Source organism: Pelophylax lessonae, assembly GCF_965119305.1.
Source record: "Pelophylax lessonae genome assembly, chromosome: 4".
Taxonomy (NCBI): domain Eukaryota; kingdom Metazoa; phylum Chordata; class Amphibia; order Anura; family Ranidae; genus Pelophylax; species Pelophylax lessonae.
Genome location: NC_138771.1, coordinates 255,924,819 through 255,951,557, shown reverse-complemented (window position 1 = coordinate 255,951,557; position 26,739 = coordinate 255,924,819). Strand labels below are relative to the sequence as shown.

The 26,739-nt window shown below is 43.5% G+C and overlaps 1 protein-coding gene across 1 annotated transcript in view; it reads right to left on the bottom strand.

The window, feature by feature from the left end:
- Positions 1-26,739, bottom strand: part of CAPS2 (calcyphosine 2) — a 157,936-nt gene that overhangs the window by 122,888 nt on the left and 8,309 nt on the right. Inside the window, exons 3-6 of the mRNA XM_082255905.1 lie at positions 16,229-16,274; positions 10,858-10,977; positions 5,196-5,228; positions 1,428-1,589 (exon numbers count right to left, since the gene is read on the bottom strand). Of these exons, the coding sequence (XP_082112031.1) occupies positions 1,428-1,589; positions 5,196-5,228; positions 10,858-10,977; positions 16,229-16,274 (361 nt within the window). The remainder of the gene's footprint in view (positions 1-1,427; positions 1,590-5,195; positions 5,229-10,857; positions 10,978-16,228; positions 16,275-26,739) is intronic.

The window sequence follows — 26,739 nt, the reverse complement described above, 5'->3', positions numbered from 1 at the left end:
ACCCAATGTGACCTGTCAAATTGCATGTCGAATCAACCCAATGTGACCTGTCAAATTGCATGTCGAATCAGACCAATGTGACCTGTCAAATTGCATGTTGAATCGGACCAATGTGACCTGTCAAATTGCATGTTCAATCGGACCAATGTGACCTGTCAAATTGCATGTTGAATCGGACCAATGTGACCTGTCAAATTGCATGTTGAATCGGACCAATGTGACCTGTCAAATTGCATGTTGAATCGGACCAATGTGACCTGTCAAATTGCATGTCGAATCACCCCAATGTGACCTGTCAAATTGCATGTCGAATCAACCCAATGTGACCAGTCAAATTGCATGTCGAATCAGACCAATGTGACCTGTCAAATTGCATGTCGAATCAGACCAATGTGACCTGTCAAATTGCATGTCGAATCAGACCAATGTGACCTGTCAAATTGCATGTCGAATCACCCCAATGTGACCTGTCAAATTGCATGTCGAATCAACCCAATGTGACCTGTCAAATTGCATGTCGAATCAGACCAATGTGACCTGTCAAATTGCATGTTGAATCGGACCAATGTGACCTGTCAAATTGCATGTCCAATCGGACCGGTGTGACCTGTCAAATTGCATGTCCAATCGGACCAATGTGACCTGTCAAATTGCATGTCGAATCGGACCAATGTAAACAGGGGCTTATTGTCTAAGCTTAATTGAACAAGCTGAAGTTAGACGCTGATTGGTTACCATGCACAGCTGTGTGCACCAGTTTTAGTAAATCTCCCTGAACTGAGTTTTAGCAAAGTTCAGCTTATCTTTCTGCATAGGTTCCAGGGGGCAAAATCAAACATCCAGGCTTGACATTTCAACTGAATTAGTTGTTTTTGTATAAGGCTTGTAACCAGGGATGTCTGCCCATTGTATTCACACATTATTATTCAAACTTGCGTGAAATAATGGTGCAAATCATGTGAAGACCAAATAAAAAATAGACCAGAAATTGGATCCTATCACTGCTATCTAATGATTTTTTTTTGTGGAATGTATAAGCCACTTCAGGGGGTTTATTTTGTAAATGAAAAATGACTATTTTTTGTCTAACTTTTAATATTGGATTTTTTTACACTCTATACCGCTCTTGTCCACTGACAGGGTACAACTTTCCAATTATACGATTAGTAAATATGCAAATATATTGTATTTGCCTTGGCTAGCATTGGAAACCACAGGAACCCCATAGGAATTTCACTGAAATAATTTGGATAAGTTCAATGAGTACAGAAGGATTCCTGGAAATAGAACATATGAACACACCATATGAAGATTAAACTGCCAAGATAAAATTGCCTACCCTCTAGTTATCATGAAGGATTAAAAGAGCAGAATGTGGCAGTTCATTTGTTTTTAGTAAATTAAAATGGATTGACATGTGTAATTACCTCCTGTCTTGTTGAATGCTGTGTATCTCTGGCCTTTCCTCTGATAGTGTACTGCTTATAGCTGTTCTTCATCTCCTCTTCATACTGCTGGTACTTCAAGCGGAATCTGTCTGATGGTGATGGCAAGTTCTCAGGAACTGTTCTCAGCTGTTTAAGAGAAATCTGCAGAAAAGACAGGAATGAACGTTTGCTCTATAACAGTGATGGCGAACCTTGGCACCCTAGATGTTTTGGAACTACATTTCCCATGGTGCTCATGCACTCTGCAGTGTAGGTGAATATCATGGGAAATGTAAATCCAAAACATCTGGGGTGCCAAGGTTCGCCATCACTGCTCTATAGAGTCATCTGTCCATTTTTGAATGGTAAAGAAAAAACATGGAGGCGGTCATTCCTGAGCTCTCCTTCTAAAAATGATAGTTTTGCTTTCATATTGATCCAGCTACTTCATTAGCTTCAGTGTCACTGACCTGCAACAAGATTAGGGGTTCCGGTTTTAGGGCCGATTCACAGTGGTGTAAAGGGGGAACCCTGCGAATCCACTGCGGGTTCCTGCATCACACCTGCATCACAGACAGCTCACACTGCAATATGCGAACTGCTGGGAGGGTCAACACAAAGTTAGTGACACCCCTAGTTTGCATATCGCAGTGCGAACTGACAATTTGAACAGTAATCGGATTGCATGGGTATGAACACCCATGCGATACAATTCTGGTGTGGACCAAAAAAAGGGTCCTGCACGACTTTGGTCCGAATGCGATGCAAATTCAGCCATAGAATCTGTATGGCTGAATTTGCATCGCAAAAACATCTCATGTGATTTGCATAGCAGTGTGGTGCAAATCAAATGTGATGTCTTCCATCGCATCAGTGTGAAACGGCCCTAAAAGTGATTGTAAACCTCAGACATGAAATATGAACAAAGCAAATCCCTCTATAGTGTGTACTTATTTCAATTAATAGCAGTAAGTGTCATTTCTGTCTGCTGCTTCGCTCCTCTGCTATCAGCATGAGTCACTTCTGACAAGTTTTCTTGACACCAAGAGAAAAATGGTGACAGGGAGGAACCTCCAGCTGATTGACAGCCACAGCTCTGTTACTATGTGCTGTGTGAAGGTGTGTGTTAGGGAAGGGGGGGGGGGCTCCTTTTCCTCCAATCAGCTCTAAGAGCTATTATCACTGAGCTCTGCAAAGTGTAATTTCAGCTCTCTGCCCCCTTTTTTCTGACAAGCTTATACATTCTGCAGTTTGAACAGATGTAGATAAGAGAAGACAGTAGATAAACAGGTACAACATATATAGGTGGATATGTTTCATCTCTGTGAATCACCTGAGGCCAGTCCCTTTGCTGGATTTATGGAGGGGTTTACAACCACTTTAATGTCATCCACAATTTAGCCCCCAGCTTCATCATTAGCCTAGTCTCAAAATACCAACCTAATCGCCCTCTTCGTTCCTCTCCAAAGCTCCTGCTCTCTAGCTCCCTCGTCACCTCCTCCCATGCTCGCCTCCAGGACTTTTCCAGAGCCTCTCCAATACTACGGAACTCCTTACCCCAATCTGTCTGATTATCTCCAACTCTATTACCTTTTAGACGATCCCTGAAAACCCTCCTCTTCAGAGAAGCCTATCCTACCAACACCTAACAACTATACTTCCATTTTCTCCATCAGCTCATCCCTACCTTCTAGACTGTAAGCTCTAATGAGTAGGGCCCTCTAATTCCTCCTGTATTGAATTGTGTTGTAACTGTATTGTCTTCCCTCATGTTGTAAAGCACTGCACAAACTGTTGGTGCTATATAAATCCTGTATAATAATGATAATAATAATATTAATGTCACAAAGCTTGTTTGCGGTCAGTGACTTAAAGTCAGAAGCAACCAGGCAAGTGGCATTTTCAGAAACAGTTCAGAAATTGCAGCATACATGTTTCTCCTAGTACATGTGTATTGTAAAGCCAAACTCCAACCAATATTTTTTTTATTTTGGATAGAGTGGGAAAGAGTTAACATCTCTATCTGGTTTTTGTTTGTGTATGCGGCCCCATAAGGGAGATTTTCCCTCATTTTCCATCTCTGTGATGCCCATACAAGAAATGCAGACATCACAGGGACAGAAAAGCCAACACAGAAATAAAACATTGTCAGCTATTACAACATTATTTCCCCACTCTGTTATATATGATTTTGTCTGTGTCCCCGTTAAAGAGATTTTCTATCTCATCCTATCCTACCAGAAAATTGCTGTGAAGATCACATGCGATGTCTGTGCAATACGAATTCAGTCATACAGATTGCATGGCTGTATTTGGATCGCATTCGGACAAAAATGGTGCAGGACCCTTCTTTTGGTCTGCACTGGAATCAGATCGCATAGGTATTCACACCCATGCAACCCAATTCCTGCACCATTTGACAGTTTGCACTGCAATCTGCGTAGGATTTGGGGGTGTCATTAACTTTGTATTGACACCCGTAGTGGTTTGCATAGGGCAGTGTGAACTGCCTGCCAGAGACATGCGATGCGGGAACCCGCACTGGAATCGCACTGGTTCCCGCATCCCAATAGTGTAAACCCAGCCTTATAGAATAAGCCATCATGGCTTTAAGAGATGGCTTCTAAAACAATTACAGCCTTGTACACACTGCTAGTTTTGTTTTCATTCAACCAAGCGGGCTGAAAGAAAAACAACTGACAGTTTAGGTTGGAGCCGCTGTACTAACAATTTGATGTTAGTACAGCTGTCTCCCCTGCTGTTTTATTGTGTTCTGACATGGGGACAGTACACCCCCCCTCGCCAGAACACTCCGGTCAGCACCTAGAGCCATTGGCTGAGAGCACCAATGGGAAGCCATTAGGCAGATCTTTTTCGATCATGCCCCTTCTACAGAAGCCAGGACCGGCTGCCGTACACATGGGCCGAATGTCGGCTGGTTTCTATTGAACAGGCTGATACCACCCAACATTCAGCCTGTGTGTACAGGGCTTTACATTTGTATTGCCTTGGCCCAGACAAGACCAACACAAATACGGTGCTTCAAGGATTAAGCAACAATTCTGACATCATGCTATACAAATTCAGGTTTATATTTCAGTTACCTAGAGAGGAATTATACAAACAATATAGGTTGGGGACCTAACAGTTACAAGGCAGTAGTTTTACAAAATAGAGCCACTGTGGCATTAATTGGTCACAGTGAAGTGAACAAATATCATTCTTGATGGACTGAACCCAGGACCTTAGTCCCCTTTCACACAGGCAGACCGTTCAGATCCGCCTGTCCGTTTTTCAGGTGGATCTGAAAGGATGCCCCATGCATCTCTATGGGGCATCGGATGTCAGCGGAGACATATCCACTGACATCCGATCCGTCAAATCTGGACGGATGTAAACCCTATTTTCCATCCGTCCAGTGGATTGGATCGGATCGGATGAGAACGGACAAACAGTCCGTTCCCATCCGATTCCCCCATAGAGAACAGCAGGGACCTGACAGCTCTGTCTCCGCACACAGCACGAAGACAGAGCAGCCATCCGCCTGCTCAGCGGGGGATTGGCGGATCGACCCCCCGCTGAGAAAACTGGAGTCCGCCGACGGACTCCCCTATGTGAAAGGGGCCTTACAGTTACAAATGAATGACTAAGCTTATATGAAGTGCAAAGGGGTGAATCTGTGTTTCTGAGAGTGATTTATCTGGAAGGAAAGCAAATGTCTGCTTTTATTACCTGTAGGACAACAAATAGCACAGCGTATTCCCTTACCTCATTATTGGCTGGACCTTGTCTTGTAACAGTCTATTTTAAAGAAAAAATGAAAAGTGTTAACACTTAAATTAAATGTGAGCAATACACTAAATTTTTGACTTAAAAAGGAGATCCAGGCCCCCCCTGGAAAAAAAAAAATTAAAGTCAGCAGCTACAAATACTGTAGCTGCTGACTTTTCATATAAGGGCACTTACCTGTTCAGACATCCAGCGGTGTCCTCACCTGAGCCGATTCTTCAATGGGCTATCCGGTGCTGTCTCTGTCATATTGACTGAGGGAAACCGGTTGTGCAGCCTTGCGACTTCACAGCTGGTCTGCTACTGCGCACAGCGTTTTGTGAATAGGCCACAATAAAATTAAATGTGAGCAATACACTAAATGTTAGACTTAAAAAGGAGCTCCGCCCCCCTCCACCCCCTCAAAAAAATGTAAAGTCAGCTGCTACAAATACTAAAGTATTTGTATATTCTGAATATTATAAATAGAATGACGATTATGCCGGAAATTATGTCCATTGATGACGCTCGAGAGGGCGGACGAAACGTGTTGACGTAATTAACGGTTTAACTAATTGCGTCACTTCCGGTCTTCTCATGGAACGCACGTGAGACGGCGTTCTAGGAGGAAGTCCTTTCATGCTATTGTCTACTGCCTATGTTTACTTCTACTTTGAGAGTATATTTGTGATCTGCTTAAATAAATGATCTTCTTAAACAATATCACACTACGATCCTCTTATTTTATTTGGGCTGAGCCTGCCAAGGAAAGGATTACTGGACACTTGAATTAAATGTTACTGCTGGATGGTACCCAGGACTCCACATTTACCATTAAGGCTGCATTTGGCCCAGAGGGAGTCTTCATTTCTGGTGAGTGGGGAGAGTGGCACCTTGACACGGATGAGCACCTTCCAGCATTAAGGAACATTTTATGAACTTCATTACTGGATGCACTTATTTTTGAACTTTATTATTGTATGCATCTATTTATAAACTGAATCATTTATTTACTTTTTGATTACACGCCTAACATGTCTTAACTTGTACTTTAAACCCTTTGTTCAAGACTGAAGCTGTAGTTTTACTTGATCCTTTAAATAGCAATGCCTGTTTGTACTGTAATGAACAGGCACAGTGTGTGCAGTGGCTTACTAAAGCCGCCCATAGATAGTTCATTTTTTTTTTTGTTCAACCAGCAGGATCACTTCATGTGGATGGGGGAGTCATCCCCACTGAAATATTATATTCTGACAGTAGGGGACATCAGACTACACTGATAAGCGTTGCAGGCTATAGCAGGTGGCACTGATCGAGCGGAAAAAACCCTACAGGATGGTTGCACAGAAGTCAATCAGTAGATTAACTTCTGCGCAACCTCCATTCCCATAATTGGATCGAAATTCTGCCGGTGTAGTGTCGGATAATGCCTTCCGTCGGATAGTGCACCCGACGGACTGACGTCATTCCAGCTGACTGCTCAGATCAGCTGGTCTGGCGGTGACGACACTGACATGCGCAGTTTGTCGGATGCACTATCCGACGGTAGATAGAGAGCGGAGGAGGGGAGAGAATCTATTGTCAGATTCTGCCTCGCTCTCTGCACATCTATCAGGACGGATCAGACTGTATTCTTATGTGAGGAATTTCGGGAATATTGTCTGATAGAGAACACAAACACAGCTATTATCGGGACACATTAAAGGGGTGTTTGTGTTCTCTATCAGACAATATTCCCGCCATTTCTCACATAAGAATACACTGCACTGTAATCCGAACCATCCCGATAGATGTGCAGAGAGCGAGGCAGAATCTGACAATAGATTCTCTCCCCTCCTCCGCTCTCTATCTACCGTCGGATAGTGCATCCGACAAACTGTGCATGTCAGTGTCGTAGATCGCGACGATTTTTCCCGCAGCCTTCCTTTGAAGAGTGCATCCGACGGACTGCGCATGCGCAATAATGACGTCAACCCCAGCTGAGCGGAGCAGTCAGCTGGAGTGACGTCATTACCGCGCATGCGCAGTCCGTCGGATGCACTATCCGACGGAAGGCATTATCGGACGTGACACCGGCTAAATTGTGATCCGTGTATGGCCAGCTTTTGATTATATAGTTTAATTAAGGGGGAAGTGGCTTCTTGTAAATAAGGTAGTATAAAATGAACTGCAAAGTACAGTAGCTCACTGCAACCAATTCAATTCCATGAACTTAGACCTGTTAGGACAATCTGATATTGGAAAGTTTCACATTATGTGATTTTTTATTTTTTTTTCTTAAAGTGTATCAAAGTCAAAGAGCAAAAATGTAAGTTGTTGCAGCTTACCAGACTTTGAATGTGGTGGCTACATTAGTATTCTTTTTTCAGACAATTTTTGCTTTATTATCTGCTGGTGGTCCAGCCAGTAACACACTTCCTGTCCGGGAGGTGACAACACTCACTCACTGTATTATTATTAATAATATACAGGATTTATATAGTGACAACAGTTTGTGCAGTACTTTACACTTTACAGTGTGCTGCAGGGACACATCGCAGGATCCCGGGGACAAGGTAAGTACCCTCTACCAGGATCCAGCGATGCTCCCTGGTGGTACCCCGAGTGTGGCTCGGGGTTACCGCTAATAACACTGCCTAGCAGCACTTCATCTGGCTCTGAGGAAGGGGGTTCGCCCTTGAAACGCGTCAGCCTAGCCATAGCAGCCCCATGCGACCATCTGCATGCCAATTCGTCACAATTGGGACCTGGCTACCTTGGAGACCGTATATGCTATTCTCGATGTGTGTTGTATCACACCAGTCTTGTGAGTACTTTGTACACTTTTTAAAATTTTAATAAATGTTTTTATGGTAATGCACTAGGTCGGTGCGCCCCTCTTTTTCTTTTTTGTCCTTTCTACCAGTGGTTCTGGATACCCTTGATCCTGAAGGGGGCGGCAAGACCAAACAGCTCTCTCTACATCTGAGTTTGTAGTGCACCTCTTTTTACTCCATCAGACAGCACTTGAGCGCAGGAGGTTTTGTTTTTACTTGAATATACACTTTTTTTCTCAAGGAGGTTAAGTACAGGGCTGTTTCAGAATGTAGAAAAAAATAAATAAAAATGACACTGTGCTCTATATAGCTACCAACAGTCCTGATTTTGTTAAAACAGGACCTTATGCTGGTTAAATTAGTAAACTCTGAGAACTAATGAAAGTGCCAATTTATATAATAAATGAATGGAGCCTGAACCATTCTCTGATTATATATAGCACCTTCATTAGTTCTCACAGTTTATTAATTTAACCAGCATAAGGACTTGTTTTAGCATATGTAAACAGCTTCAAACCACACATGCGAGGTATCGCCGCAAACGTTGGAGCGAGAGCAATAATTCTAGCACTAGACCTCCTCTGTAACTCTCAACATGTAAACTGTAAAAAAAGTTTGTCACAAATGACATGTTAGGTATCTATTTATTCAGCGTAACATTATCTTTCACATTACACAAAAAAAATGTGCAAGTGCCACCTCCTGTGGCTACGCCTACTTCCTGGGTCCAAAACGCCACCAGCTGTGTCCAGCAGTAGGTCGAGCCTTTGACCTCTGAGGCCACACCTCCTGACCTTTGGGGTGGGTCCATGACCCATTTCCTGAGTCAAAACATTCTCCTGTGTCTCCTCTGTCTAACCCTAACCCCCTCTCCTGTTATTTTTTTTTAAAATGCGTTGGAAAAATTGCTGCGCAAATACCGTATGACAGAAAAGGTGCAATGACCACCATTTTATTCCCTAGGGTGTCTGCTATAACTTCAAACCAGTAATTTCCCAGTAAATAGATAAATAATAAATTATTATGTTATAACATATAGCATACTAATATATTATTTTGCCTGATTAAAAAAGTACCTTTTCAGCAACAGCAGATTCTCCCTCTTAACTGTGCAAGAAAAACATGGGATTATGGGAAAACCTCATATCCATAAACCCATGTTTTTTCCTTGTAGTTAAGAGGGCCAGGCTGGAAGGCAGCATTTGTCTTTTATGACACTGCAGTGAGAAGACAGCCTCCACTGCAGCATTTTTATTGGACAGTTTGGACCAATGGTGCTTTACCATTGGTCCAAGGCTCCAACCAAGCTGTCCATTGAGCTCAGTGCCTCCGACAAGAAATCAGAGGCACTGTGAGCTCATCCTCTCAGTCTGCTGTAAACTGATTCTGACAGGATGTACATGAAGCCCCCGTATCTCCAGAACCATAGGTGCTAGGAGCCCCAAATTTTGACCAGTGGTAGGGCAGGATTTCATGTACCTAAGAAATGGGGTCTCTGTGACCCAGGTCACCAAACTATGTCCCTCAAAGCTTGATCGTTTTTTTTTGGGGGGGGGTTGTGTTTTTTTATTTATGTTAATGGCTGGTGAGGCTCTGCCTGCTCTGCCTCCCCTGACTGCACATTCGTGGTCTGAATTACACAAAAAATTTTGGGGGAAGCCTGACCGAAGGTACAGCTCTGTGTTATGCCTGCTTTAATGCACACCTGTTACTTTAACTGATATGGTTAACTGAACTTTCCACTAAGTCCCATGTACTTGTTTATGAATTAAAAAAAAAAAAATGTATCCGCTTATGGACTCCAACAATTTGTGACATCATGTGCTCACACATTAGCTATGAGGTCCACGTTCTGGAACCGAGTTTTCTATGGATGGGTATATGTTGTTTGATCTTGCTTACACTTGTTACTGTACACTTAGGTGTCCTTTTATGAACGGGTGAATTTTTTTCTCCGTTGGCTTCTCTACAGTTCTCTGGGGAAAATGATCACATCTGGCACCCATTTTATGAATTGGAGAACTTCAGTTCGCCCAGGGTGATCAGAGGAGAACGGTTTTCTTGGAGATCTGTGTAGAAGTCAATGGGGCGTCTGTAATCTCGTGAGACAAAGCGAGATTACAGTAGTATGAAAATCCCTGGCGCGCTTTAACAAGCAGAGATAAATTATCACTGCTGAGTACATGAGGTTAATAAATAATAGTCCCCTTACATAAATATATATATATATACACTGAATACACACACACATACATTGTATATATATATATACACATTAAATATATATCTACATGTATGTGTGTATATATATACATGTATATATATACATAAATATGGCAGGGGGACATGATTACTGTGTTGGGGGGTCTGAACGAGGAAGAAGGAAGTCCATAATCTTCCTTTTTCCCCCTCAGTTCTCCCCCGATTCTGTCTTCACTCCCCGCTTCACAAGCTCCAGGCTGGTGAACCCGGGAGTGTGAATTCTGACCCAGATCGCCAGTGAAGTGCGGGGATCTTCATAGCCTGGCCATTTCTGTGTCAGTCAATGACAGATTCCCATGTGAAGAGATGATCAGCAGAGAACATGTTCTCCCCTGATCATTTCTGTTTCATAAACTGAGAATGATCGGAAATGAGCTGTGATCAGCAGGATCGCTGCTCATCTCCGTTTCATAAAAGGACACCTCAATGTTATTATAATTCTGTTGTATTCTAATTATCCTTTTGATTCTTAATAAAAATATAAAAAAAGTCACATATTAAAAATAAACAGCCTGGAAAACACAAATATATAACAACAACTTTATGTCTGAATATTTTTCCAATTCAAATTTGCATGCATTTACCTGTTGTTTTTGGTAATGTTGAGCATATGGAGTATTAATTGGAGTACCCCAACTAACAGTGGAAGATGAATCTGGAGGACCAAACCTTGGGTAGCTTTTATTTAATGGAATGTATGTATCCTGGGGTAGAAAACAATAATTTTAAATGATTTTTGATGCCCTGAAATAATAATATATACAATTCCTATCTTACAGTATACGCATCTCATTTACTATACAATGGCCATATTGGAAAATGCAGAATGGTTAGTAGTCATACCTTGCGGCTCTGGTTACTGGGCTTGAATTCTAGCTGGGACATTATTAGTCAGCAGTTTGCATTTTTTTTTCCATATCTGTGTGGTGATTCCTCCCATAAGTCAGAAACATACTGGTAAGGTACCTGGCCCTAGTGTGTGCAGGTATACAGTACAACAGGGAGATTGGATTATATTGTCAAGAGGACAAGAACTGATGTAAAAGGCTGTATGTGCACTGTATAAAACACTGTCATCTCTATATTTACAATAAATACCTAAAAATAAGAAAATATTCTTAGTACAAGCAAGCATGGGAATGCTACTATCCTACTCTGACTCCCTTAGGCCTCATGCACATGGGCTTCATGCAGGAGAAGGCCTCAGACACACGAGGGCATACAACATAAATTGCAGGTGCATTTCTGTGCCCAGGAATATAGCTGCCTATAGGAACAAATGGCTATACGCTGTTTGCAGGTTTGCCCCATGCCAGGGATTTGTGTTTATGCAAGCATGCTGGCAGGCATTCAGGAGGTGCTACGGTCACTTGCTGATGCCTGTTTTTTTTTTTTTTTTTTTTAATTGCTAAACAGCAGTTTTACATTGCTGGACCATGCTGCAACTACAAGCAAAGCGTTTGACTCATAGATGTGGTGCGACCCCACTGATCTCAATAGGTGAGTGTGTCAAAATGTATAGCCTGCAAAGCATCGCAGTGTGTACAGCCCTTTCAGGCTGTAATGTTAGAATTCCAGTGGGAGGCCGGGAGGCAGTAAGGGCTCATTTACACTTGCAACTGGGGAACTGGGGGTGGCAAAACATGCGACTGAGCCACCCCCAACCCTTGTAAACTAGGCCTAAAACCACTGCTCAGCTGCCTGTTTTTATTGCCAGTGTGAAAGAGCCAACAGGGTGTTCACTTAGGCTGCATTCACATGTCAGCGTATTGATCGCAGGCAGAATCGCTGCGATTCCGCCCGTGATCCGGAGATCATTGCAAATCGCGGGACGCATGTGCGTTGCCCGTGATTTGCAATAGCACCCCAAACGCTGTGCGATGTTGCCGCGATTTCCGCCTGCCGAATCGCGGTAACATCGCGCAAAAAAAATCGTGGGACGCATTACGCCCAAAAAAGTACCGCGATCAATACGCTGACATGTGAATGCAGCCTTAAAGTGATTGAAAAGCTTTGTTTTGTTTTTTGTATGAAAATTACAAACATGTTATACTTACCTGCTCTGTACAGTGATTTTGCACAAGGCTGCCCAGATCCTCCTCTTCTTGGGTCCCTCTTTGGCACTCCTGGCCCCTCCCTCCACAGAAAACAGCCTGCTTTGGGAGCCCCCAAGGCGAGCCGCAGCTCCGTGTGTCCATTCAGTCATGGAGCCACGACTCAGCCCTGCCACCTATCTCTCCTCATTGGCTCACTGACTTTGACAGACAGCAGCGAGAGCCAATGGCGCCCGCGTGTCCTCTTCGGTGTCCTCTTCAGTCCCACAATGCCCTGCACCGGCCCCGCTCGTCACTTCCAGGGCAGGCGCGTCATCCCTGCACAGCTTCTGGGCATGCCCAGAAGCTGTTTAGCAGGGAATGACGCGACTGCCCCGGAACTGACGAGTGGGGCGGGTGCAGGCGCATTGACTCCTGGGAGCGATGATGTTCAGCTCCCAGGAATCAATGCAAGCAGGAAGTGACAGCACGGGCCGCGGCTGCAGAGGGAGGAAGTGGAAGAAAGGTGAGTGTATTTTCTTCAATGTCAAGGTAAATAATTGAAAAAAAAAATTGGGACTATCCATTTCTTTTTTAGGCGACACTGAGCAAGCGGATGGCCCAAAGGGGATTTTGAGGCCGGAACTCCGCTTTAAGTTCTGTGTACAGAGAGGAGGGAGAGCACATCCTGTTCCTCCTCCCGGGCTCTATCCTCCTCTATGTTGTTATCTGTATTTTGCTGGCGTCCTACCATCCCATGACGTCATCGGTTGTTAAGGGAAGGTCGAGCGGCCCGCACAGCTTTCACTTAACTGGCAAAATACAGATAACAGCATAGAAGAGGATAGAGCCCGGAGGAGGAACAGGATGTGCTCTCCCTCCTCTCTGTACACAGAACTTAACACCTTAAACCTTTCATGGTCTGGTTGTTCAGAGCTTTGTGTCATTTTACTGTAGCAAGGGCAAAGAGTGGGTATTGGGGGAGTTGTGCTAGAAGGGGGGTTTGTGTCAGGAGGGGGGGATTTAGGAGGGGTGGATTTATGCTAGACAGGGTATTTTTTTTTTTTTTGGGGGGGGGGGGATTCAGCTAGCATGGGGGATGGGGGGGGGGGGGATTCAGCTATGCTGAACAGTCCGATCTGTCACTCCCTGTCACTATGGAGATCCGCCCGCTGTGTTTACACACAGCGGGCGGATCTCCACACTAGATCCCCGGCGATCGGGGCAGAGCAGCGGCGATCGCCGCTGCTCCTCCCCTGGCCCGACTCCCGCTGTGAATGAAAACAGCGGGAGCGAGCCTCCGGCGGCGCGCAAGCGCCGCCCAGAAGGGGGAGTGTCTGACGACGTTAATACTACGTCGTCAGACGATAACGAACCACTTTGCCGCAGTACTATTACCGTACTCGGTCGGCAAGTGGTTAAACAGGTGTAAAGAAGAGAAGACTGCAGATATACAAGTACAACTTATGTAGGAGAATTCGTTTCATCTCTGTATTACCTGAGGCCAGTTACTTCACTGGGTATAAGGGGTCACAACCACTTTGATATTGTTAGGCATTTTTGGATTTTAAATGGTCAATGCACTTCCTTCTATAATTTATGTTAAATTAGACCATTTTGATAAAGCTAAATTCAAATAGTTAAAATGTAGTCCAGTTGACAGAATTGTGTACTGCAGTAAAAGATTCTCATATCAATAGCTGTCAAAGTTTGGGGCATGTCAGATTGTTGGCCCTCGTTGAATTGAAAATCCCAGTATTAAATATCTGATGTCTGAACAATGCTGACCCACAAATCACTAGTGTCAAAACAAAGCATAATGATCCCTTGTAGGTATGAAATATAAGAAAGCTCAGAGTGCTTCTTTCAATCATTTGCTGAAAATTCAGATTTTACATTTTTGTTGGCTATTTACACTCACTGGCCACTTTATTAGGTACATCTGTTGGTAACACAAATTGCTAATCAACCAATCACATGGCAGCAACTGCCATGCATTTACGCATCTAGACTTGGTGAAGTTCAGACCGAACATCATCATGGGAAAGAAAGGGGATTTAAAGAGGTTGTAAACCCCCCTTAATGACTTTTGCCTATTGGTAAGCCTATGATAAGGCTTACCTATAGGAACTGTAAATATCTCCTAAACATGCACTGTTTAGGAGATATTTACATTGTATGCAGCCAATGACGTCATCGGCGCATGCGCTCTGAAGGAACGGCCACCCATGCCGTTCCTTCAGAGCCATGTACCGTGAATGGCGGCTCCCACGCACATGCGTGGGAGTGATGTCACTGCGCCTCCGGCCAATCAGATGGCTGAAGGACGCGAACCAGGAAGAAGGGCAGCCGAAAATATCTGCTGTGTTATCGGTGAGCGGGCGGCACTGCGGGGGCTTCATTCTAAGGTAAGAATTTCATAATAAGCTAATATGCGATGCATACTAGATCATTATGCCTTTGTCTTTCAGGTTTTTCTTTTTTTTTTTTTTTTCCGAGGTTTACAACCTCTTTAAGTGACTTTGAACGTGGTATGGTAGTCGGTGCCAGACGGGCTGATCTGAGTATTTTTAAAAACTGCTGATCTATAGAGATTTTCACGCACAACCATCTCTAGGGTTTTTTAGAGAATGGTCCAAAAAAGAGAAAATATCCAGTGAGCGGCAGTTGTGTGGAGGAAAATGCCTTGTTGATGTTAGAGGTCAGAGGAGAATGGGCAGACTGGTTTGAGACAATAGAAAGACAACAGTAACTCAAATAACCACTCGTTACAACCAAGGTATTCAGAATACCATCTCTGATTGCACAACACATCGAACCTTGAAGCATATGGGCTACAGCAACAAAAGACCACACCGGGTGCCATTCCTGTCAGATAAGAACAGGAAACAATTCTCACAGCCTCACCAAAATTGGACAATAGAAGATTAGAAAAACGTTGCCTGGTCTGATGAGTCTCGATTTCAGCTGCCACACTCAGATGGTAGGGTCAGAATTTGGCGTAAACAACATGAAAGCAAGGATCCATCCTGCCTTGTATTAATGGTTCAGGCTGGTGGTGGTATAATGGTGTGGGGGTAATTTTCTTGGCACTCTTTGGGCCCTTTAGTACCAATTGAGCATCGTTTAAATGCCACGGCCTACCTGAGTATTGTTGCTGACCATGTCCATCCCTTTATGACTACAGTGTACCCATCTTCTGATGGCTCCTTCCAGCAGGATAATGCACCATGTCACAAAGCTCAAATCATTTCACCACTGGTTTCTTGAAAATGTTAGTGAGTTCACTGTACTCCAATGGCCTCCACAGTCACCAGATCTCAATCCAATAGAGCAGTGGTCCTCAACTCCGGTCCTCAGGGCTCACTAACAGGCCAGATTTTAAGTATTACCTTGGGGAGATGCAGATTAGAATACTGCAATCACTGAGCAGCAAATTATATCACCTGGGATGAATTTCAGTTATCTTGCAAACCTGGCCTGTTAGTGGGCCCTGAGGACCACTGCAATAGAGCACCTTTGGGATGTGGTGGAACGTAAGATTCGCATCATGGATGTGCAGCCCACAAATCTGCTATCATGTCAATATGGACCAAAACCAGAACAACACCTTGTTGAATCTATGCCATGAAGAATTAAGGCAGTTCTAAATGCAAAAGGGGTCCAACCCGGTACTAGCAAGGTGTACCTAATAAAGTAGCCGGTGAGTGTAGATACCTTACAAATACCCAGTAACGTTATTCCAGTCTCCAGGCCTAACTAGGTATACACCAGCCATTTGCAGAGATAATTGAGAGATAAATGTTTATGTGTGGTACAACGACTTTTTATCAAAAAAAAAAAATGTTTTCCAATAGGTAGCTATGAGAGAATGTGAGTGGGCATGTGCGTGTATGTACTTTACATATTACTGGGCCATTACCTCATCATCTGAATCCCCAAGTTTTCCAAGGTCAAGGCAAGGGACTCTGAAATAGAAATGTCATGCTTTATCATAAACATAAGATATGCCAGCAAGAAAACAATAAATGATTAACAATTCCAGAAATTCAGCAAATGTGATCTACTTATACTGGTAGCTAGAATAAATGGGAAATATAAATGCTATGACCTTTCTGAAATTGGCAGTTTTCTTGTACTGGCAAGTGGTTAAAAACCAACTGCATTCTTTACTAATGAAGTAAATACAATGGAATTGTAAATGTTAACAAATCAGTAGTTTAAAGGGCAACTCCAATTCTGGAAAATAAATTAAAAGAAGTTAAATTGCCACTCCACCCATTTTGCAATGTAATTTTAATAATAATAAAAATGATCTTTCGCTTTAAGGTCTTACTCACACCATATGTGCCGAAAAACTGATGAAAACTGATGTGCAGATCTCACTTGCCGAGATCCGAGTTTTCATCAGTTTTCATGTATGTGTCAGTGAGTTTTATACACGTTCCTGTGCAGAACAAATCTGTACGTAACCCTAGTGTTGTGGTGTGGGGTCTTGCAGAAAGCGTGCAAAAAAATGGACATCCCTGTACATGGTGTGAATGAGGCCTAATACTGCACATAGCTATAATTTTCTATCACTGCCAAAAACAATCAAATCTTGCTTCCTTGTAATTATGACAACTAGGGGCATTCATTGTACAGAACTTTCTCAGAAATGTCACTTTCTGCTCCTGCTAGTGGCTTGGTGCTTGGCCAGCAGTTTTCCTGTGATTATACAGATGGCACTAATAATGTAAGTATAGCGGAAAACCTCTCTACTTTGGAAAAGTAGGGAAAACCCTTCTTGCTGAAAAGGACTCTTCTGCTGGTTTGGGGATTTACAGGTCCAGGGTTTTCAGCTGACTTGGACTCCTGGTTTGGGCCTGGCTTTGAGGTTGAAGCCTGGGAGTAACGCAAGGGTGGAGTCTTGCAAGCCTGAGGTCTGGGCTTCTTCTAGTACTCTTAACCCCCCTTCCCCATAAAATCTCTTATAAGGATGCTCAAAGCAGCTCCAAAGTGACATTTAAAATCAAAGGGCATGCAGAGCAGGTGATTTTACTTACCAACATTTTTGCAAGCCAACATTTCAACCAAATACATTGCACTGTGGTTGATAGGAGACTCATATGGGAAATAAGATGGGCGGTATCAACTAAACTGTACAATAGTGTAGGGCTGCCGGAATGCACTCTGTGCTCTCTATAAAGCATAGATGTGAATATAAGCTAGATCCTTTAACATGAGTTTAACCCATTCCCTTAAGGTTTGACAGACAACAATGGCATGTTCCAATGCACGATTAAGGAAAATTTCCAAACATTTTTCAATGGGATCCTTAAACACTAGTGCCTCCTTAACAGGAATGGTCAGTACTTTATTACAATGGGACACTACCGATTCAACAGTGGGAATGGCCCGCTTTTTAAAAAAAAGAACTTCGGATACCAGTCTGCAAAACATTTGAGACATGTGAATAATTTATCAAGAGTTCTTAAGTCTACGTGCAGGATACCTTGGAGTAAGGCATGTATTGGAAAGGTTTTGGTAGTCTAGGCTGGCCATACATTATGCAATTTTCCTTCCTTTAACCAAAGGTTGAAGGAAAGAAAATTGCTCGATGCCCCCATCAACACAGCCAGTGTTGATGGGGAAATCCCTCCCACTGCGCTATTGTATTCTGACAGTGGGAGGTTTCCCCACCGTAAGAATACAACCATCATTGCGACCGGCTATACAGTGAGGAAAAAAGTATTTAATCCCCTGCTGATTTTATACATTTGCCCACTGAAGAAGTGATCAGTCTATAATTTTAATAGTAGGTTTATTTTAACAGTGAGAGACAGAATAACAACAAAAAATATCCAGAAAAATGTATTTAAAAAAAAGTTATAAATTGATTTGCATTTTAATGAGTGAAATAAGTATTTGATTCCCTATCAATCAGCAAGCTTTCTGTCTCCCAGGTGTGTTCTATACAGGTAACAAGCTAAGATTAGGAGCACTCTCTTAAAGGGAGTGCTCCTAATCTCAACTTGTTACCTGTATAAAAGACACCTGTCCACAGAAGCAATCAATCAATCAATCAGATTCCAATCTATCCACCATGGCCAAGACCAAAGAGTGGTCCAAGGATGTCAGGGACAAGATTGTAGACCTACACAAGGCTGGAATGGGCTACAAGACCATCACCAAGCAGCTTGGTGAGAGGGTGACAACAGTTGGTGTTATTATTCACAAATGGAAGAAAAACAAAATAACTGCCAATCTCCCTCGGTCTGGGGCTCCATGCAGGATCTCACCTTGTGGCGTTTCAATGATAATGAGAACAGTGAGGAATCAGCCCAGAACTACACGGGAGAATCTTGTCAATGGTCTCTAGGCAGCTGGGACCATAGTCACCAAAAAAACAATTAGTAACATACTATGCCGTGAAGGACTGAAATCCTGCAGCACCAGCAAGGTCCCCCTGCTCAAGAAAGCACATTTACAGGTCCATCTGAAAGTTGCAAATGAACATCTGAACTGGGTGAAAGGGTTGTGGTCAGATGAGACCAAAATCAAGCTCTTTGGCATCAACTCATCTCGCCATGTTTGGAGGAGTAGGAATGCTGCCTATGACCCCAAGAACAGCATCCCCATCATCAAACATGGAGGTGGAAACATTATGCTTTGGGGGTGTTTTGCTACTAAGGGGACAGGACAACTTCACCACATCAAAGGGACAGGGCCATGTACCTTTAAATCTTGGGTGAGAACCTCCTTCCCTCAGCCAGGAAATTGAAAATAGGTCGTAGATGGGTATTCCAGCATGACAATGACCCAAAACACACATCCAAGGCAACAAAGGAGGGGCTCAAGAAGAAGCACATTAAGGTCCTGGAGTGGCCTAAATAGTCTCCAGACCTTAATCCCATAGAAAATATGTAAAGGGAGCCGAGGGTTTGAGTTACCAAATGTCAGCCTCAAAACCTTAATGACCTGGAGAGGATCTGCAAAGAGGAGTAGGGCAAAATCTCTTCTTTGATGTGTGCAAACCTGGTGGCCAACTACAAGAAACGTCTGACTTCTGTGTTTGCCAACAAGGATTTTGCCGCCCAGTTCTAAGTCATGTTTTGCAAAGTCAATTTCACGAATTAAAATGTAAATCAATTTAAAACTCTTTTGAAATTCATTTTTTTGTTGTTATTCTGTCTCTCACTGTTAAAATAAACCTACCAATAAAATTATAGACTGATCATTTCTTTGTCAGTGGGCAAACGTACAAAACCAGCAGGGGATCAAATACTTTTTCCCCTCACTGTAACCTGTGGCAATGATCGTATGAAAAGAACCTGCCACACTTGCCCAGAGATGGATACAAAAATGCTGCTGAACCAGTCTATTGCCTTAGCTTTAGGGCCCCCGAGGGATCCTAGACTAGCAATAGCACTAGTAAAAGCCACAGGCTGCTCTACCATTTTTAAGGTTTGGTTTGTACCTCATTAATAAGAACTGAGATGGTTTCTTAGGAAATAGATGAGATGGTTTGCCTAGTAGCTATGGCAGCTGTCTTTGACTCTTTCAGGAAGGATTTGTGGAAATCTTCATTAGACAGAGCCTCTACGGCAGAAGGTTCAGAGGCTACTACAGCTGCTGACAGATCAGACAACGATTCTCCGGGGGAAGGCATCGGAGTACGCTTACATACTCTGCATTCAGTGTCAGCAAACAAAGTTGTAATTTGTCCCATAAACTCCTGCATAAATGTGGAAAACTCCTCCCCAGGTAAGGAAGACTCAGAGAAATGTAGGGACTCAAGCAAGGGACAAGAATCCAGGCTGTCAGTGTCTGGATCATGAGAATGGGCCATCTTGGAACTGTGGATCGTGAGCTGTAGAGACCCAATACTGAGAGACTGCTCCCCTTGAACTTGCGATGTACTACTTGACTGAGGTAACTTAGCTGAGAATACAAGTAAAAACCTTAGGTACTCATGAACCAGCTGCTGAGATCAAGAGAGATTCAAATGCTGGTGGAGAGCAGGTCACTGTAGGCAGCAGCAAAGACCAACCATGGTGGAAAAACCATCTCTTGTGAATAGGTGCAACTGCTTGACTCACAAGGCCTTCTCATAACTGATTCTTTAGAGACTAGGTCATGGCTTTTGATCTAGAAAAAGGTTTGTGGCTAACTAACACAGTACACAAATGTCTGAAAAAGAGTCCAGGCACAGCCCAATGCCTGAAAGTCACATTCCAGGCAGGCCCCACAATCGGCCAGTTCATTGGGTCTAGGTATGGCCCATAGGTGTGCGCACAGGGTGTGCCAGGTGTGCCCAGGCACACCATAATCACCCTGCGCAGCACAGATTCCCCCTACTGCCCTGGCTCCCCTTACCCCCACAGCTCTTCCGGCTTCCCTCCTCTCCTCTCCAGCGGGCTGTTGCTGTAGGGATGTTTTAGGACGAGTGGGGAAAGGGGCCAGTAAATATATAATTTTCCGGCCCCCTCCCTTTCTGAATGAACATCGGGAGTGATCGGCAGTGTGTGTTTAAGCTTTGGTGTGCACACCCTAATGCATTAGGCTGCGCACACCAATGGTATGGCCTTAAAAGCTGTTACTGAGGATATGTCTATAAGAATAGGTGCAAAAGAGACCAGCTCAAGCAATGCATAGAAAAACTTTGGCTGAAAAAAAAGTTTCATGAGAAAAAAAAGAGAAAAAAAAAAGCTAGTAAAAAAAGGTTACACTTTTGTCAGTAGACAAAAAAGTCTGCCCTCCTAGAACACCAGCAAAAATTGAGGCATGTTGGGAAAACGAGGGGATACACCAAGCTGGTCACTGTTTGTTTTTTTTTTTTTTTTTTGTTTGTTTGAGAGTGCCCCCTCCTGTAGTAGTATTAGAGCCGGTTCACACTACCATGACTCAAAGTCGCCCTGACTTTGGGCGACTTTGAAGTCGCCTGTGCAGCACGACTTCATCTAGGCTTGCAAGCAACTTCTCATAATAGAGAAGTAGTGCAGGAACCTTTTTCTTGAGTCGCTCTGATTAGAACGGTTCCATTGCACAGCATGGAGCGCTACTTGTCAGGCGACCAAGTCACCTGACAAGTCGGAGTAGTGTGAACCGGCTCTAACCCAATTGTCTCTGAACCCTGTGTACCTCAATGAACGGGAGAGAAATTTATGTAAATGACACTTAGGGGTTGATTTACTAAAGAAAAACAGGCTGTGAAGTTTTGCAAGTGTAGTTGCTCCAGAGCTTAGTAAATGAGAGGGGGCTCTACCGACTTCCATCATCCAATCATGTGCAAGCAAAAATGCTGTTTTTTTCATTTTCTTTGCATGTGATTGGGTATTCTTTGTAAACTGAATTTTTACCTTATTTATTAAGCTCGGGAGCAACTGCACCTGCAAAAGTGCACAGTATAATTGCCTTTAATAAATCAACCCTTTATGTGAGAAACACTGGGTCAGAAAGGGCAGAACGCTGGTCATACATGTACAACATGATTGTTTGACACAATGAAAGAATTTAATGAAAGAATTGGGTGCTTTGATTGACAAACATAATAGTCTTCAAAAAGAAACAATCAGCCTTGATGTAAAATCCAGTCACGTTCAATCATGCCAATGTGTTTCTTTGTTGTGTCAAACGATTGTATTCGAGAGAATAATTGTCTGAAATTATTGAACGACTGTTTATCTTCACATGTAGGGCCAGGACTATAAGACCAAGCTTGAAAATAGAAGTCATGCTACAGTCTATAACAGTGATGGCGAACCTATGGCACGCGTGCCGCAGCTGGCACTCAGGGCCCTCTCTGTGGGCACGCCAGCTATACTGAGAAGCTAGAAAAAGTGGTTGAAAGAAAACTTCAAACACTCGCCCAGCGCTTGTGATGTCAGAGATATTTCATAAAAGAAATAATCACTTAAAATATCATAAAATTCACTGATAGCAGCCGCTGTAAAATCCTCGGTTGAAGTCCTATGCGACGAAACGCGTCACGCAGGCACGCTGTCTCCTTGGTAACCAAAGTCGTCATGGCTGGAATCCGGAACTCGCCGCAGACAAGCTGTGGGAGGACCCATCAGCAGCGGTGAGCTGGCCAGAACGCCATGGTTGCCATTTCTTACTGCTTTGTTTTTTACATTTTGATGTAAGCATATTGGATTAGGGGGGGTCACTTTGGTGTTTGTATGTTTGATTGATGAAATAAAAACTGCAAGACAGTATTACACTATTGTGCCTCCTATCCTATCTTTATTTGGTACGGTACGGTTCCTGAGGAATACCAGGTAGCAGTGGTCATCCAAGGGTAGCAGTTGTGTCCGTGGCCGTCAAGGGTGCAAGCAACCTATGCTTACAGGCGAATGATCATTGAATTTCTGGTGAGTGCCCATTCCTAAGGGGAGCACTTATAGTGTGGTGAAGGCGAACACCGGATCTAGGTGTTAAGCACTGGGAGTACCGATGTTACAGTGAAAACCTGTTTTTTTCCAGCAAAGACTGTATTGATATAAACTCATCCATTGCATGAGGACTTTATGATTAACAATATGCATGCACATATTGAGCGCTGCTGAATGTAATTAGTGCTGAATATTTTCCACTTTTAGTATTTATTGCATTTTCTATACTGAGAAGCTGCCGCCGCTGATGCCTAGGCTCTCTAATCCTCCCTCCCCCCGCATGGCAGCGGCGCTGTGACAAGGGGGGAAGCGAGCGTGGACTGCCAGTGTATTTCCCCACTCGCCCCCCTTCTGTCAAGCAGCGCTGAACAGGGACAGAGCGGCGCTTGCAGACATCACCGCCCGCTCTGATTCCTCCTGCCTCCTCATTTGGCTTCAGCCAAGCACCAATGAGGAGGTTGACAAGTGCACCATGGGACATTTAGTCCCGGAAGACTATGGGGAGAGAGGGAGAGATCGAGATTGTGAGAAAGACTGGAGCAGCACACTGTGAGTCAGGGGACAGAGAGGCTGTGAGGATACCGCCCTCTGCAACGGCAGTTGCAGGCCTTGCCACGGGCAACCGAGAGCGAGTGGACATCTGTTCGGAGGAAGTGTTTTGCGGTGTCGCTGGGATTGGTGAGAGGACCTTGCGGCCATTATCTGTGGCTGTTATTAATTGGAATGTTGGCACTTTGAAAAAAAAAGTTGGTTTTGTGTCGCAGTTTGGGCACAAAAAGGTTCGCCATCACTGGTCTATAAGATAGATATGAGCGATCCTACATTACACAAGGGCATAGTAATGGTGAAATCTTTTTCTGGAGACCTATTTATTTATATATACTTGAGCTACCACAGCTTTAGTTTTGAGAAGCTTCTCTTTAAAGGGTGTATTTGACCTTTCCTCTATCTTATTTCAAGCCAGTAATCATGCTTACCTTGTAGCTATGTCCCAACACATCCTAAATCTATTTTCTCTGCACAGATGTTATACTCTTAGGAAATGAAGGTGGTTCTGGTTACTGGTCTCTCCATGTTTCCTTGGCAGGTATAAATGAATGTATTGTGCTATCACAAGCAGTTATAGCTAGTGACTTCAGGGACAACAGTGAATGGACAGAACTGTAAAATGCTGTAGAAAAGCAATTTACAGCACAAACCTAATTTCAGGGCAAATCTAGACCAGGTCTACAGTGGATATATGGTTACTGTCTGATGGTAAAATGGGTAACCATTGTAGCAGAAAAGAAGATACTGTAAATCTGAGCACAGCACCTTGTTAGTCACTGGCAGTGATTAATAGACTCAAGTTAAACTGAAAATGCCATTTTAAATTATAATTTTCTGGCTCATTACTGTATCTGTAACACTTTCCGTAATACATAATGCATTTCTTCCCTTTCTTAATTCAGCAGTTATAATATAATTGCTCTCTTTGGAATCATACAATCAGGTAAAAGCTTTGTGAATTCTATGCATATCTAACATACACATGCAACCTAAAATGAGGCAAGGATGGAGCTTTATAATGAATTTACGTTTCTCATCCAGCGATTTTATTAAGTAATTTATTCAGCGATTTCATACCCTCTAAAAGTGGCGGGACTAAACCAAAAAGTAGCAGGCTTCTAAGGCTTTTAGGTCAATAAAGGGGATGGGGGTAATACTACAACAAGATATCAGAAGCAACAATCTTTTTTTTTTTAAAGAAAAAAAAAAAAAAAATATATATATATACAGTATATGTAAAATACAGTATAAAACCAGATGTCACTGAATAGAATGTAAATAATTAAAATATAAAACAGTAAAAAAGGTTTTGTATACATTTGAAATGCAGACAGGTATAATGTGCTTGAGCTCTCACACAGTTGGCACAGTCTCCATCCCTGCCAGATACTGTAGCCCACAACAAAACAGCAGTCTCAAGATGGCAGAGACTAACTTTATTCTTTACATGCTGCATGATTTCTCAATAGATCTGAACAATCAGCTAACCTAATCTACCTAGTCATTTCCAATAAAGTGCTTTACAGTATCTCACAAAAGTGAGTACACCCCTCACATTTTTGTAAATATTTTATTATATCTTTTCATGTGACAGCACTGAAGAAATTACACTTTGCTACAATGTAAAGTAGTGAGTGTACAACTTGTATAACCATGTAAATTTGCTGTCCCCTAAAAATAACTCACAGACATTATTGTCTTAACCGCTGGCAACAAAAGTGAGTACACCCCTAACTGAAAATGTCCAAATTGGGCCCAATTAGCCATTTTCGCCTCCCTGGTTTCATGTGACTCATTAGTGTTTCAAGATCTCAGGTGTGAATGGGGAGCAGGTGTGTTAAATTTGGTGTTATCGCTCTCACTCTCTCATACTGGTCAGTGGAAGTTCAACATGGCACCTCATGCCAAAGAGCTCTCTAAGGATCCGAAAAAAAGAATTGTTGCTCTACATAAAGATGGCCTAAGCAATATGAAAATTGCCAAGACCTGAATACTGAGCTGCAGCACAGTGGCCAAGACCATACAGCCATTTACCAGGACAAGTTCCACTCACCAATGGACGAACAAAGAAGCTGAGTGAACGTGCTCAGTGTCATATCCAGAGGTTGTCTTTGGGAAATAGGTATATGAGTGCTGCCAGCATTGCTGCAGAGGTTGAAGGGGTGGGGGGTCAGCCTGTCAGTGCTCAGACCATACACCGCACACTGCATCAAATTGGTCTGCATGGCTGTCATCCCAGAAGAAAGCCTCTTCTAAAGATGATGCACAAGAAAGCCCACAAACAGTTTGTTGAAGACAAGCAGACTAAGGACATGGATTACTGAAACCATGTCCTCTGGTCCAATGAGACAAAGATAAACGTATTTGGTTCAGATGGTGTCAAGCGTGTGTGGCGGCAACCAGGTGAGGAGTACAAAGGCAAGTGTGTCTTGCCTACAGCCAAGCATGGTGGTGGGAGTCTCATGGTCTGGGGCTGCATGAGTGCTGCTGGCACTGGGGAGCTACAGTTCATTGAGGGAACCATGAATGCCAACATGTACTGTGAGGGGACATACTAAGCAGAGCATGATCCCCCCCTTCGAAGACTGGGCCACAGGGCAGTATTCCAACATGATAATGACCCCAAACACACCTCCAAGACTACCACTGCCTTGCTAAAGAGGCTGAGGGTAAAAGTGATGGTCTGGCCAACCATGTCTCCAGACCTAAACCCTATTGAGCATCCGTGGGGGCATCCTTAAACGGAGGATGGAGGAGTGCAAGGTCTCTAACATCCACCAGCTCCGTGATGTCGACATGGACTCCATGCCCAAGAGGGTTAAGGCAGTGCTGGAAAATAATGGTGGCCACACAAAATATTGACACTTTGGGCCCAATTTGGACATTTCCACTTAGGGGTGTACTCACATTTGTTGCCAGCGGTTTAGACATTAATGGCTGTGTGTTGAGTTTTTTGAGGAGACCGCAAATTTACACTGTTAGGGTCCTTTCACACAAGCGATCCGATCAGATCCGCCTGTCAGTTTTTCAGGCGGACCTGATCGGATGCTCCATGCATTCCTATGGGGCAGCGGATGTCAGCGGAGACATCTCCGCTGACACCCCTTGCTATCCGCTTCCTATCCTATCTGTGAAATCCGGACGGATGGAAACCCTATTTCCATCCGTCCATCAGATCGGATTGGAATGGGATCGGATGAGAACGGACAGGCGGTCCGTTGTCATCCGATTCCCCCATAGAGGATAGCAGGGAATCTGACAACTCCGTCTCCGCACACAGAGCTGTCATCCGCCTGCTGATCGATGCCCCGCTGAGCAGAGAATGGACCGCACCGTGTGAAAGGACCCTTATACAAGCTGTACACTCACTACTTTACATTGTAGCAAAGTGTAATTTCTTCAGTGTTATCACATGAAAAGTTATAATAAAATATTTACAAAAATGTGTGGGGTGTACACACTTTTGTGAGGTACTGTATATGAGGACAAAAATGTAGCTTGGTGTGTA